We start from the raw sequence: 16,135 nt of genomic DNA, 5'->3' as shown, positions 1-16,135 counted from the left end.
AACCATCTATCCTTATCAGAGCAGATAAGCATTTCTGGACCTGCCATGGCCAGATTTTATTTTTCTCAGCCTTGCTGCACACCGTTATGCATGGCTGCCTGCAGCCCAGCTCTTCTTTTGGTTGGTCTTCTGAAAACCCTTTGAGCTTCTTTGCTGTTCAGTACCATGGCCCTGTACGAACTGTTGAAAAAAAAAGAAAGTAAGAAGACATCTTTTTCTACTCTTCACTTGCGGAACTGTCGTCCAGTGCACTCACTGTCTCCATGCCAACTCTGCTATTGTTCTGAAAACCAGAAAATGTCACCACAGTGTGTAGAAGAATTAATACCAAAACACATAGCTTAAGTCTGCTGTTGCACAGTCGAGATGCTGCTGAGACAGGCAGTGAAGACTTATGATGCAACATGGAGTCCATGGATTTGGTAGATACATTGTAACCTTTGTCCCAGGATAGATCACAGGTGTTCCATCTGACATCACAGCATTCTGGCTCTGCATTGGTTAAATGGTTTTCTAGTAGCCCTGTTGCATAAAAAGGAAAGTATATCAGAAGCAACATAGAATCTCAGTATTTCTTTCCTCCAACTTTCTTCTGCCACCCCTTGCACCCAGCTCCCCTCAGGTTGGAGGATCTGAGAAGGACAGAGCTAAGGAGGCTTAAGTAACTAAAAATGGCCTTTCTTACCCTATTGAAACGCATTGGATTCACAAGCCAGCTGCTGCTGCAGTAATGGTCGCCAGCCCTGAGGCTGGTTTTTTTGGCCAACAGCCAGAAAGTATCCAAGGTTGACGGCCATTACTGCAGAAACAGATGGCTTTTTGCCACCAAGGCTGAGTGAGGTGGCCAGCCTGCACTAAGGGCATGCTAGGCTCATGCTAACAACCAGTGCCCACAAATCCAGGTTCAGGTAAGCTGCAGCACACTTTGGGCATGCTGCATTTCACTGGTGCCCTGGCATACGGAAGAGAGGAATATCAGGACCTAACTGCCAGAACATTATTTCACTGTAGAAGCTACTGCACTGGTACCCGATCCTGACATTCACATAGATAATGTATCAGCTGGATCAAAATGTGGAACTACTGGCAGATTCTTCCTTTTCCTAGCCTAGGGACACTGAACTCAGTTGTAAAACCCATTCTAATATCTTGCCTGAGATCAGCTAACTCAACACAGATCAAGGTGAGAAGAGTAAGTCGATATAGGGGAACATTTGGGATTTATTGACCATCTTCCCACATAAGCATAGAAAACAAAAATGTCAATTTCAGAGCTAAATTTAAGGCTAGGGGTCTGACTGCATGGAAATGGTAAAATAGGAAGAGATACTGGAAAGAAAAGATGTGAAAGGAAAGTGGAATAGTTTCAAAGGGATAGTTTTTAAAATGCAAAAGGAATTTATCCTTAAAATAGGCCAGGGACAGAATAAAAGAGAAAGACCAATTTATCTATTAACACAGTTGTGAAAGGCATTATGGAGAAAGAGAAAGCAGAGAGCATTGTTAAATGTTCAGGAAAGGAACTGAAGAGATCTATAAAGTTAGGCTAAGGAATGCCCAATGAAACGGATAAAGATTGCAATGAAGGACCATGAGGCCACCATGGCTGGAATCGTAAAGTAGAACAGTAAAACATTCTCCAAGCATGTCAGTAGTAAACAAAGGGAGCAAGCAGAGATTGGCGCCCAAAGAATTAGAATGGGGAACTGGTATCCGAAGATAAAGAAATTAAGGAAGTAGTTAACTTATCTTTCAACAGCATTCACAAAAGACGGGGAAGGGGGAGAAATGATTAGATTTTAGATTAGATTAGAGATACAGCACTGAAACAGGCCCTTCGGCCCAACGAGTCTGTGCCGACCATCAACCACCCATTTATACTAATCCTACACTAATCCCAAATGTCATAACTGGTGGTACAGTTTATAGGTGAATGTAGACTGGAAAATTTTAAGGTCAGAGAGAGGAGGTTGTTGAAGCTCAAGGTAGATTATCCTTCTGGTTCTAACTATTTGTCCCATGGTTTTGAAGGAATTGGCTCAAATAATTGTAAGTCCTCTTTGGATATTTTTCAGAGCTTACTGGACTCAGGCTAAATCCCAGAGGGTTGGAAAATGGAAAATGTGATTCCCATCTTCAAAAAAGGCAAGAGAGATGAACCATCAATTATAGACCAGTGAGCCTTACTTCCACTGTTGGGTAAGTATTTGCAAATATTTTGAGGGTTAATGTAAGGGTGCATCCTGAAGGGGGTGAGCTAATATGAGATAGTCAGCATGGTTTTAGGACTGGGAGGCGACCTTTGAGGAAATAACAGACCAAGTAGATATGGAAAAAACAGTGAATGTAATCTACCTGAACTGCAGAAGGCATTGGACACTGTCCCACATAAGAGGTTTCTACTTCAGGTCAAATTGCATGGGACAGAGCAGAATGCATTAAAATGGATTAGCATCGTTTGATTGTTAGTCAACAAGATGCAGTGCATGGACATCTATCTAGTTGGCAGCCAGTTACCAGCGGAGTGCCATAGGTTCAATGTTGGGTCTGCTGTTGTTTACAGTTTTCATAAATAATGTAGAGGAAGGATTTGTGACCAAAACCTCAATTATACTCAGAGGAGAAATTTTATCTCCCTACTGGTGTACCATAGAGGAGTAGGGCTCCAGGTTGAAACTTGTATCGCATGTTCTTGATGCCAGTGAAGATGGGGGATAGTCTTGAGATGGAAACGGGCCAGGCAGTGATTTGAAGGGCAAGCAATTTGAGAGACTCGTATGCACTATTTGGTAGCTTTGTGCAGATTATCTTTCTCCTTCTTTGCTAGGCAATGCCCGCACCATAGGAAAGGAGCAAATAATGGCAGGAAAAACAAAAAAAGTAAAAATAATAAATTAATTAATTTTATGCTGCTGTCGTTCATAGAAAAGAGGCCCACCAACAGCTGGTATTTTCTAAATTCATCTAAAACAGTTTTGTTCAACTGTCTTAACTGAATATTCCATTAATGGGATATCGTGCTACTGACTGAAATGCGTCACTGAATATTGAGATGCACTCAAGCATCACAGAAATGATATGACTGTCTGGTGATAATCGTGGTCAATGCCTTACACAGTAATGCGTTAATATCATGCAGATGGAACCTTGGCTTATTCAGATCTATTCTAATCTAAAATACATATTGTATGTACATTTTAGTTGAAGCATATGTATGTCAGTTCCCCAGTGAATGGGCTAAAGACTTGAGCAAATGGCATGTGCGTGTGCTGAAACTGCAGTATGTGCCCACAGACTGATACAATAACAGGCAGACAATTTATTACTAACATCTGTCATAGAGTCACAGAGTAATTACGGCACAGAAGGAGGCCATTTGGCCCATCAAGTTCATGCTGGGTTGCTGCAGAGCAATCTAATTAGTCGCATTCTCCCACTCTATCCTTATTGCCCTGCAGGTTTATTTCCCTCAATTGCCCATCTAATTTCTTTTTGAAATCATTGATCATCTCGACTTCCACGACTCTTGTAGGCAGTGAGTACCAGGTTATTACCACTCTCTGTGTAAAAAAGCTCTTCCTCACATCTCCCCTGCAAACTTCAAAGCTGTGTCCCCTATTCTTTGTACGATCAGCTAATGGGAACAGCTTTTCTTTGTCAACCTTATTCTAAACCTTATTCGGGCGGCACAGTGGCGCAGTGGTTAGCACCGCAGCCTCACAGCTCCAGCGACCCGGGTTCAATTCTGGGTACTGCCTGTGTGGAGTTTGCAAGTTCTCCCTGTGTTTGCGTGGGTTTCCTCCGGGTGCTCCGGTTTCCTCCCGCATGCCAAAGACTTGCAGGTTGATAGGTAAATTGGCCATTATAAATTGCCCCTAGTATAGGTAGGTGGTAGGGAAATATAGGGACAGTTGGGGATGAGGTAGGAATATGGAATTAGTGTAGGATTAGTATAAATATAAATGTCAGTTGCCAGCATTCGCCAGAGCTGGCGGGCAGCCATAAAGACAGGGCTAAATTGTGGCGAGTCGAAGAGACTTAGTAGTTGGCAGGAAAAAAGACAGAGGCGCAAGGGGAGAGCCAACTGTGCAACAGCCCCAACAAACAAATTTCTCTGCAGCACCTGTGGAAGAGCCTGTCACTCCAGAATTGGCCTTTATAGCCACTCCAGGCGCTGCTTCACAAACCACTGACCACCTCCAGGCGCGTATCCATTGTCTCTCGAGATAAGGAGGCCCAAAAGAAGAAGTATAAATGGGCGGTTGTTGGTCGGCACAGACTCGGTGGGCCGAAGGGCCTGTTTCAGTGCTGTATCTCTAAACTAAACTAAAACTAAAACCTGTCATAATCTTGTACACCTCTATCAAATCTCCCTTCAATCTCCTTTGCTCCAAGAATAACCCCAACTTCTCCAATGTAATCTTGTAGCTAAAATCTCTCATCCCTGGAAACATTCTAGTAAATCTCCTCTGTACCCGCTCAAGGACTCTCACATCCTTCCTAAATTGTGGTGACCAGAACCGGACACAGTACTCTAGTTGGGGCCTAACCAGAGCTTTATAAAGGCTCAGCATAACTTCCTTGCTTTTGTCCTCAATACCTCTATTTATGAAGCTCAAGATCCCATATGCTTTGATAATTACTCTCTCAGTATGTCCTATGACCTTCAAAGATCTATGCACATGAACCTCGAGGTCCCTCTGTCCCTGTACACTCTTCAGAACTATACCATTTAGTTTATATTGCCTCTGCCTACCCCTTTTGCCAAAATGCATCACCTCACATGTTTCTGTATTAAATTTCATCTGTCACTTGTCTGCCCATTCTGCTCGCCGATCCATATCCTGTTGCAGTCGATTGGTATCATCCTCACTGTTTGCCACACCTCCAAGTTTGGGATCATTGGCAAATTTTGAAATTTTACTCTGTATTCCAGTATCCAAGTCATTTATATATAGCAAAAAAAGCAGTGGCCCTAGCACTGAACCTTGGAACACCACTGCATACCACCCTCCAGTCTGAAAAACAATCATTTACCATGACTTAAAAACAAGAAATGCTGGAACCACTCAGCAGGTCTGGCAGCATCTGTGAAAAGAGAAGCAGAGTTAACGTTTCGGGTCAGTGACCCTTCTTCGGAACTGACAAATATTAGAAAAGTCACAGGTTATAAGCAAGTGAGGTGGGGGTGGGGCAAGAGATATCTCTTGCCCCACCCCCACCTCACTTGCTTATAACCCGTGACTTTTCTAATATTTGTCAGTTCCGAAGAAGGGTCACTGACCCGAAACGTTAACTCTGCTTCTCTTTTCACAGATGCTGCCAGACCTGCTGAGTGGTTCCAGCATTTCTTGTTTTTATTTCAGATTTCCAGCATCCACAGTATTTTGCTTTTATTTACCATGACTTGCTGTTTTATGTCCTTAAACCAACTTCTTATTCATGATACTGACCTTCCTATTCCATGAGCCTAAATTTTGTTAACCAGCCTTTCATTTTATTTAATTTTTAAATTTTATTTAGAGATACAGCACTGAAACAGGCCCTTCGGCCCACTGAGTCTGTGCCGACCAACAACCACCCATTTATACTAATCCTACAGTAATCCCATATTCCCTACCTACACTAGGGACAATTTACAACAGCCAATTTACCTATCACCTGCAAGACTTTGGATGTGGGAGGAAACCGGAGCACCCGGCAAAAACCCACGCAGACACAGGGAGAACTTGCAAACTCCGCACAGGCAGTACTCAGAATCGAACCCGGGTCCCTGGAGCTGTGAGGCTGCACTGCACTGCGCCACCCTGTGGTGCTTTGTCAAATGCTTTCTTAAAATCCATGTAGACGACATCCATTACTTTCCCTTCATTAACTTCTCTATTACTTCATCAAAAAATTCAATACAAGCACCATTGGCCTTTTACAAATCTGAATTGGCTCTCCTTATTTAACTCAAACCTCTCCACGTGCCTGTTGATTTTTTCCCCCTGATTACTGTTTCTAAAACCTTACCCACCACTCATGTTAAACTGACCAGCCTGTAGTTTCTAGGAATGTCCTTACACCCTTTCTTGAATAAGGGTGTCACATTTGCCACTTTCCAATCCTCAGCCACCACCCCCGTGTCTTGGGAAGGTTGAAAGATTATGGCAAGCCCTTCCGCTATCCCCACTCCCACTTCCTTTTGCAACCTGGGATGCAAGCCACCCAGAACAGGTGATTATCCAGTCTACGCACAGTCTTTCCAGTATATTCTTCCTATCTTTTCACCCCATCCATTACCTCTACCATCTCTGCTTCTACCAATATTTTCTTCCTTAGTAACAGCGGGTGGCGCAGTGGTTAGCACTGCAGCCTTACAGCTCCAACGACTGGGTTCAGTTCTAGGCACTGCCTGTGTGGAGTTTGCAAGTTCTCCCTGTGACTGTGTGGGTTTCTGCTAGGTGCTCTGGTTTCCTCCCACAGCCAAAAACTTGCAGGTTGATAGGTAAATTGGCTATTGTAAATTGCCCCTAGTGTAGGTAGGTGGTAGGAGAATGGTGGGGATGGGGTAGGGAATATGGGGTTAATGTAGGATTAGTATAAATGGATGGTTGTTGGTCAGCACAGACTCAGTGGGCTGAAGGGCCTGTTTCAGTGCTGTATCTCTTTATAAAATAAACACTGATACAATGTACTCATTAAGTACCTTACCCTGTACCTCTAAGCATATATCACCCTTTTTGTCCCTAATAGGCTGCCATCCCACCTCTTACTACCTGCTTACTATTTACTTGCCAGAAGAAGATATTTGGGTTCCATTTTATGTTAATTGCCATTCTATTACAGGACAGTAATCTGTAAGGTCTGGGGGCACAGTTTAGATGACTCAAAGATGTCATGAGAACAAAGCTCGGTTGATTTAAAGAAATAGCTTACATTTATAAAGTGCCTTTCACATCCTCATGTAGTGCCAAAGTGTTTTACACATCAATAGATTACTTTTGAAGTTCGGTACCTGCCAGTAAATGCAGCAACCAATTTTAATACTTATACCACAAACAGCAAATGAATGAATGATCTGTTGTTGTTGGTTGAATGTCAACGGGTTGGAAGAGTTCTTCTCACTCTTGTTCAAGTTGTACCAGTGGATTTTATACATCAAATCGAGGAGGCTAATGGAGTTGCAGTTTCTCATACAACATCTTGCATGAGAAAAAACACATCCAATAAACAGATTGTCAGCCTAGATTATACCCTTAACCTGAGTGGGATTTAAATTGGCAACCTAGTCACTCAGAAGCCAGTGTGCTACCAACTGAGCCAAGCTAACAACTAATGGCTTACAGCTATGATTTGAACCTGACAAATTACAGCCTTGAATTCACATTGCAGTAATGGGGAAAAAGCTTGCTATTCACCCTTGAAAGGAGTGGATCTCACAGAGGTATGTAAGATGTAAGTGGTATAGAATAAGGGAATCTTAAGGTTTAGCAAAAGAAAAATTTAAGACTGATGTCAAGTAGGTCTTAACTGAAAGAGCGAACAATGCATGGAGTAGACTTGACAGTCGAGATAAACCTTCTTGCAATCATTTAAGAAATATTAGATGAGGTGCTGAAGACTAGGCTTTTTCCATATAGATAAGCAGCAATGGTCTGTTTCTTCTTCCTCCTCCATATCTACCCTGTGATTTCTTTTCAAGGAGAATGCAAAGTTTCAAAGGGATTCCTGGGTCAAAGATGAACACAGTCTCACTATTTTAAACTTCCTGTGAACATACTGTGGCCTAATTTGTGGACATTCCCTTATGACTGTTTCACGGAAAGAAACACAATTGCCAAAGATTGGGGTATTAGGATGAATGGGAAGTTGAGGAAATTGTGATCAACTCCTTGACCTAATCTGAAAATTTGAATTTAATTGGAAAAAGCAAATTCAGGAAAAACTTCTTCACACAAAGTTGTGAGAATTGTGAGCACAATGTCCTCAAAGGCCATAGAGGCAAAATCAATTAACGTGTTTAAAAAGGAAATAAAGGGAAAGAGCAGGAAAATAGGATGTCTAACAAAAAAGGCAGGGCAAGTTAAAGGCCTGCTCGGGTCTGCAAATGAAACCCAACCCAAGCCTGACAGAACCACATCCGCCCTGAGCCCGACCCAGCCTGAGTCCTTTAACTTTTCCTGCGCCCGACCCAACCCAACCCGACCACCGGAATAAAGTTGATTATATTAAAGAGGTTGTGCTCTACCTTGGATGGAATCGCTCACTGCAGACTAGCGCGGAGTGTTTCCTGCCTTGACGTCCTGGCTGTCATTGTGTCCGACCTGGCCCGTCCCGACCTGAGACCGAATGCCGGACCCGGAAGAGCGACCCGACCCGACCCGAACCCGACACAAGTCGTCGGGTCCCGTCGGGTTCGGGTCGGGTAGCCATGCTCTAGGGCAGGTTGATTGGGCCAAATATAAATGAGAGGAAAAAGTTGGATCCACTGATTCCTCTTGCTGAATGGAGAAATTGATCCCAGGCACATCTGCAAGTAACGTGAGGACGATTTTTGTTGGGGGGGAGGCACCGGATTGAATCCAACTTCAGAATAAAACCAAACAAAATTTAAATATGCCTTTCTTCCCAGTAAGGGTGTTGTTACAATCTGTTCATACACAGCATCTTCAACTCATTAAAAAAAATCCAGAAAGTATCCTGGACATAAACACAGCTGTTAACATTTTAAGAACTAGGGTGAGGTTTGTTACATGAAAACTAGAAAAGCAAGTTTAAATTTGTTTACTTAAAACAAATTGTGCAAGAATACTGAAAATGATTGTTCGGCTCCGTGCCAGAGTCAATACATGGGACAGATTTCTGTTGTTTTTGCAAAACATTATGAAATTAGCAGGCTGTGGCCTTGTGCCTGTAACAAGTGGAGGGAGAGAAAGGAAAATAATCAGATGGAGATTCATCCCCAGGCTGCTGATGCTCACCTGATGTTTGGTGGTTTAGAACAGTAGCAGATCACTGTTTCTTTGGGTGAGTGGGCCAGGAAGATGAATGTGGAAATGAGAGGGAGACTTAACATCGTGAATAAATGTGCTGCAAAATTGCAGCTATTCTTCTCTCTCCATTTTCTTTCTGTGTGCTCAACATTCTCATAGCTCTTCATGTGAAGAAGTTTCTCCTGAATTTGCTTTTTCTAATCAAACTCAAACATGAGTAAAGAGCCAGATTTAGTTAACAGCCTCATGGTGCGTGAATAGCAATCAGAATATGATGGAGTTCAACGTAATGTTTGTAAAGGAGAAACACGAATTAGCTACTAAGATTCTAGATTTAGTTCAAGCTGACTTCAATGGTATGAGTCAGAGAATGCCCGCAGTAAACTGGGCAAATTTGTAAATGGGTAAAACGACAGATGGGCAGTGGGAGGTGTTCAAAAAATTTTAATGTGATGTTAAACAATTTAATACCCCTAAAGGGCAAGAGCTCTACTTGTCAAAAAAGCAGCCATAGATGACAAAAGAGGTGAGACAACATAAAACTAAAAGAGAAAGCCTACAAATTGCAAAAATAGCACAGATCCTGGTGAATGGGAGAAATACAATGAACAACAAAGGGTGACAAAAGAGCTACAAAAAGAGAGTATGAAAAGGAACTTGTTAGGGATATCAAAATCAACACAACATTTTTTTGCAATTAGATTAGGGAAAAAGGTGGTCAGGAGCACGAAAACTGATAATGGCAATATTGTCAATGAAAATAAGGAAATAGCAGACATATAGAATAATTACTTGCCATCAGTATTTACAGTTGGGAAAAAGGATAGCATGCTGACATCCCAAGGAAGCTAATATTGAATCAGGGAAGGGATTCACCAAAATTAATGTCAACAAAATAACAGTAAGGAAGAAAATAAAGAGTGACAAATCCCAGAGTTTTGAAGGAAGTAGGTAAGAAAGATGCAGATACCAAAGTTCTCTCAATTTAGGAACATTCCTTTAGATTGGGAGATCGTGCATGCCCCTCTGCTATTTAAGGAAAGTGTGAGAGGGAAACCAGAGAACCATAGGCCAAAAAGCCTAACATTTGTTGTTGGGAAATTACTAAAGTTTAAAATTAAGGATAGAGTGACTGAACACCTTGAAATTTTTCAGCTGAACTGAGAGTGCCAGTATGTATTTGCAAAGGTTAGGTCATTCCTGACTTGCCTTTTCATTAAAGATTTGTTAATTTTGCATGATCTAATTGAAGCATACAAAATTCTTACAGGGCTTGACAGGGTAGATGCAGGAAAGATGTTTCCCCTGGCAGGGGGGTCTAGAACCAGGGAACACAGTATCAGAATAAGAGGTAGGCCATTTAGGACTGAGATGAGGAGGAATTTCTTCACTCAGAGGGTGGTGAATCTTTGGAATTCTTTACCCCCAGACTGCTGTGGAGGCTCAGTCATTGAGTATATTCAAGACAGAGATCAATCGATTTCTAGATATTAAAGACATCAAGGGATATGGGAATAGTGTGGGAAAATGGCGTTAAGGTAGAAGGTCAACCATGATCTAGTTGAATGGCAGAGTGGGCTTGAGGGGCCGAATGGCCTACTCCTGCTCCTATTTCCGATGTCCCAATGTTCCTACTATTGTTTCAATACATGTGAATCATGGAGATGTATGTCTCATCACTTGATGAATTGTGCACATCAAAATTCCCTAGAAAGTTTTGGTTTAACTACGGCATACAGCAGAGTTGCACAATTTTCTCCCAAAGAAATTCGGGCATGGTGGTTTTATGCCAAAACATCACTATGGATAACTTTCCTGGATCATTTGCGCAGCTCCCAAGTTATGTCTACCGAAATTCCACCTGGCTGATTAACATAGCTCTGCTCCCAAGAAAAGGACCGGAGGACATAAGATTCCTGCATTTATGCCCATTCAGAACAGCTGTAAATTTACCACTAAAAGGTGCAGCAGAATCTGAAGTCACTATTTCTGATGTTTTATGGTGATTTTTTAATTTAGTTTTTTAATTTCTCCTCCCTCAGACTTGTACTGTATTTTTATACCTTTGAATAATTATTTAGTTGTGAAGAGGACATAAGGAGGCTAAGTTGTGAAGAGGACATAAGGAGGCTACAAAGGGATATGGATAGGTTAAGTGAGTGGGCAAAGATCTGGCAAATGGAGTGTAATGTGGGAAAATGTGAAACTGTCTATTTTGGCAGGAAAAATAAAAAAGAAGCATATTATCTAAATGGTGAGAGATTCCAGCGCTCTGAGACGCAGCGGGATCTGGGTGTCCGAATGCATGAATTGCATAAGGTTAGTATGCAGGTACAGCAAGTAATTAGGAAAGCTAATAGAATGTTATTGTTTATTGTGAGGGTAATTAAATACAAAAGTAGGGAGGTGATGCTTCAGTTATACAGGGCATTGGTGAGACCACATCTGGAGTACTGTGTACAGTATTGGTCACCATATTTAAGGAAGGATGTAAATGTGTTGGAAGCAGTTCAGAGAAGGTTTACTAGAGCAATACATGGAATAGATGGGTTGTCTTATGAGGAAAGGTTGGATGGGCTAGGCTTGTATCCGTTGGAGTTTAGGAGAGTAAGAGGCTTGATTGTGACATATAAGATCCTGAGGGATCTTGACAGGGTGGATGTGGAAAGGATGTTTCCCCTTGTGGGAGAATCTAGAACTAGGGGTCACTATTTAAAAATATGGGGTCGCCATTTATGACAGAAATTAGGAGAATTTTTTTCTCTTAGAGGGTTGTGAGTCTTTGGAACTCAAAAGGAAGCAGAGTCCTTAAATATTTTTAAGGCAGAGGTAGATAGATTCTTGATAAGCAAGGGGATGAAAGGTTATTGGGGGTAGCGGGAATGTAGAGTCGAGGTTACAATCAGATTAGCCATGATCTTATTGAATGGCGGACCAGGCACGAGGGGCCGAGTGGCCTACTTCTGCTCCTAATTTGTATGTTCGTATGATATGAAAATCATTTTATATAAAAGGAAGAAAGCTTCTACAACTGTATTTTCTTCTCTTATGCTTAATGTGCACAAATGATGGTTTGATGCCGTGAAAATGTAATTTTCATACCATCAAACAAGAGGATCAGTAGTCAAAGGAAAATATTTAAGGTGATTGACAAAAGAACCACAGGAAGAGATGATGAGAATTTTTTTTACACAGCAAGTTGTTATTTTCTGGAATGGACGACCAGAAAAGATGATGGAAGCAGATTTAATAGCAACTTTCCAAAGGGAATTGGATAAATAATTGAAAGGGAAAAAAATGCAGAAATATTTGGAAATTGCAGGGAAGTGACCCTAATTGGATAGCTCTTTCAAAGAGCTGGCACAGCCACGATGGGTTGAGTGGCCTGCTTCTGTGCTGCATGATTCTATGATTTTCTAATCGATAAGATAAAAAGGGATGTGCAGAAGGACATTGGTGTATGTTTTGCACTTTGCTCAGGCCTAGATTGTTTATGCTGATTTCCACATGTTTTATGCTGGTGTTTCCATACATGATAATAAGATTCAAGATATTTCGGTACAAAATTGCCATCGATAAAAGCAGGTGTAAATTTCAGAATAATTTTTGTGTTAAGCACGGTCCAGGAAACTATTAACAGAATCATAAAGGTGAGCAATGTTGTTGAGGTTCCACCGTGCCTCAAGCACAATATGGTATGCAACCAGGAAAAATCAGAGTGAGGATTGTTCCTTTCAAGTCAGTACCGAGGTGATCTGCCCTTACTGTGTAATTGAGATCACTCCCTTTATACAATGGCCTCAACTCCACTGACTGAAAAAGCTCAGAATAGAATAAGATGATGAGATTTCCAGAACCTATTTTTCATAATTTCAATTGGAGGAAGGAAAAGAATGCCTTCTTCTTGGCTCAGTTGGACGAATACAGTGAACCACCCAAACTAGGAATTTAATAAATTCAGTAAATTAAATAAATCTGGAATAAAAAGCTGGTATCAGTAATGGTGTCCATAAAACTATTGGATATTCAAAAATAGCCAACTGGCTCACTGAGGTCCTTTAGGGAAGGGGAAGCCTGCTGTCCCTACCCGGTCTGGCCTATACGTGACTCCTAACACACAGCAATGTGATGAATCTTTAATTGCCTGCTAAAATGGCTTACCAACCTACTCTGGTGGATCAGAAAAAGGTTAACTGTGGGTGTACCTTCACCACATAGATTGCAGTGCTTCAAGAAGATGGCTCGCCACCACCTTCTCAAGGTCAATTAGGGATGGGCTGGCCTTGTTAACAATGTCCACCCCCTGTGAATGAATAAGTTAAAAAAAGGAATGCCCCAAGGTCAATCCTTGGTGTGTGTTGAGCTAACTAATAGGGGGTGGGAGGGGGTGGGGGGGGGGGGGGAACTTTAGAGTTCCTTGAGTAGGGAAGGAAAAAGTTAATATTATTACTACTGTTCACTCTGAACCAACCAACAGTTACTGTCCAGGTTCACACATAACATATGAATATGTGGTGAGGTACAGGAAGGCTGCCAGTGCCCTTGTAACCATGCCCTATGAGCCATTCATCAAAAGAAGAGAAGAAATTGCTTATGAAGAGATATTAACACATCAAAAAAGGTGAGAATTGCTGCTGGATTTTCAAATTATCTTCTGGAACTTACTGAAACATTCCTCTGCACATTGCCACAGGTCATAGAAGAGTGTCTGCCCTCCCCCATCTCTGGCAGCCAGGAATTGGGGCAACTCCCATCCAGTATTGCGGCTTGAAGCAAAGGCACATATATGTTATTTAGTGGAAACCAATTGACTCCTGAGTGACCAGTTCTTTATCTTAACCAATCTCATATCCCTTCAGAAGTTGATATTGTATCCATCTGGTTTTCCAGATAGGTGGGGTGCTTGGAGGCAAAATACACCTTTCTAACAAGATCCAAATGGCCAATCTCATCCAGTGGCCAAACTTTATGTGAAGCTACATGGCATCAGCAGGCTGGTTGACTACTTTCCTGCTGACGTACCTTTTGTAATTTCTATCCAGGGTTACTGGAAAACAGACAAGAATAGGAACCCCGGCTGATTTGTCCAACTCAGGTCCAAGATCAGCTGAAGTCAAATCTGGCTCCTACGCTGTCATTCTGACAGAGATCAGCTAACTTAACACAAGATTGAACTTGGGACCATGTTATAGGCTTCAGCTCTGCACCAGGTGGTGCAGTTGTGCACTGAACAATCAGGAAGTCCAAGGGCTATGACTTGCACAGTTTTGGAGAGAATCTCACTTCCTGATAATCTGCTTTTTCTTAGGGACACCTAAACTGGTGGGAGAGAAGTTCAATAGAGAACAAGATTTAGATAAAGTAAATTCTAACTTATTCCATTTGGGTTTATACCCAGAAAAACATCCTGATATTTGCTTAACTTACAACATGGGGCTGAATTTTCGGGCCCCCTTGACATCGGGAATAGTGGCGGAGAGGGCCCGAGAATTATGAGGCTGGCCGGTGCGCCGGCTTCTGGACCCCATTACTGACGTTGGCCTTTGAGGCCCAGGAAGGATGCCTGTGCCCATGAAATGGGTAGGCAATTAGGTTCGTTAAAAGCCTGTTGAGCAGGGATTAAGGAGGACTCTGGTAGCCCCTCCAGCTTTAAGAGCCTGCCCGCCACCCTTAATTGGACAGGGAACCTATCTCCATGTCAATTAAGGGCTCACTCTCGTAAAAATCTTGAATTTAATCAGTTACCCACTGGAGGCAGGTTCGGGACCAAACTCCTGTTTCCCATCTCCATAGGGAAAATACAGCCCATGGCGTCTGTTATTTATTAGTGCTGGGACAGCGACAGTGAAGAAACTGCGATATATTTCCAAGTCAGGATGGTAACTTGGAGGGGAACTTGCAGGTGGTGGTGTTCCCATGCATCTGCTGCCCTTGTCCTTCTAGGTGGTAGAGTTTGCAGGCTTGGAAGGTGCTGTCGAAGGAGCCTTGGTGAGTTGCTGCAGTGCATCTTGTAGATGGTACACACTGCTGCAACTCTGCGTCGGCGGTGAAGGGAATGAATGTTGAAGGTAATGGATGGGGTGCCAATCAAGCGGGCTGCTTTGACCCGGATGGTGTTGAGCTTGATGTTGTAGGAGCTGCACCCAGCCAGGCATATTCCATTACACTCCTGACATGTGCCATGTAGATTTGTGCCTGTAGGACAGGCATTGGGGAGACAGGAGGTGAGTTAGTCGCTGCAGAATGCCTGGCCTCCGACCTGCTCCTGTAGCCACAGCATTTATGTGGCTGGTCCAGTTCAGTTTCTGGACAATGGTAGCCCCCAGGATGTTGATACGATGGGTCCCCGAAGTTTGCAGATCCAGGAGAGAACCTTGAAGTCTGGCTAAGTGTCTCCTAGGCAGTCGCTGTCACCACTGCTTTGCTGCACCAGTAGATATGTTAGGTACATCACCACGTGCAAAACCCTCTACCTCACTCCCTAATGCAGTTGTAGTGCCAATGTCTGTGCCTGGAAGTAATGGAACATGTGATGGCGCCACTGCAGCAGCACCCTCCTCCTCTGAGGTGTCTTTTGCATCACAGTGAAAGTTGATGTAACCGAGGTGGCAGAATATGTGTTTTCCCATTGTTTAATGAAGTGGTATAAATAATAGCCAGAGATCCTGTTTAGCGAAGCCTCCCGCCTCAAAGTGGCAGATGTGTACAGCTCGAGCAGGCCCACCAATTTCTATGGATTGCTGCTCCAGTCCGCTGAAGATCATGAGGTTGGGTTGCCGTACCCCTGCTCTTGTTGCTCTGATGATTAATGTGTGCCACTTTGTCCTGCAGAAAGAAAGGGCAAGAAACAGGGCGTGGCTACTGAATGAAAAATGCAGACATGTGCGGCATGTGCTGGTAGTGCTTGTGCTGAGAAGGGAGAAGAAGCAAGATGGAACCAGGCTGAGGAGGTGTTGAATGGGAAGCAAATGTGTGGAGAGTGAAGTGAGGAAGGACTCCTGAGAAAAGTTAATGATTATACAAAGGCTGATGTTTTTTTATATTAATTTGTGGGACGTAGGTGTTACTGGCTAGGCCAGCATTTATTGTGCTGGGTGGTGAAGGAAGGGAATTGTTGAGAGTGCTGGGGGAGGGGCTGAAGAAATTCTGCCATGTAT

At 42.8% G+C, this 16,135-nt stretch overlaps 1 protein-coding gene across 1 annotated transcript in view; it reads right to left on the bottom strand.

The window, feature by feature from the left end:
- Positions 1 to 217: 217 nt before the first annotated feature.
- LOC137377852 (NALCN channel auxiliary factor 2-like) overlaps positions 218 to 16,135 on the bottom strand; it is a 369,226-nt gene continuing 353,308 nt past the window's right edge. Inside the window, exon 3 of the mRNA XM_068047922.1 lies at positions 218 to 522. Within this exon, the coding sequence (XP_067904023.1) occupies positions 218 to 522 (305 nt within the window). The remainder of the gene's footprint in view (positions 523 to 16,135) is intronic.

Source organism: Heterodontus francisci, chromosome 15 (assembly GCF_036365525.1).
Source record: "Heterodontus francisci isolate sHetFra1 chromosome 15, sHetFra1.hap1, whole genome shotgun sequence".
Lineage (NCBI taxonomy): Eukaryota > Metazoa > Chordata > Chondrichthyes > Heterodontiformes > Heterodontidae > Heterodontus > Heterodontus francisci.
The sequence above is the reverse complement of the archived record's forward strand: the minus strand, read 5'-3'. Positions and strand labels throughout refer to the sequence as shown.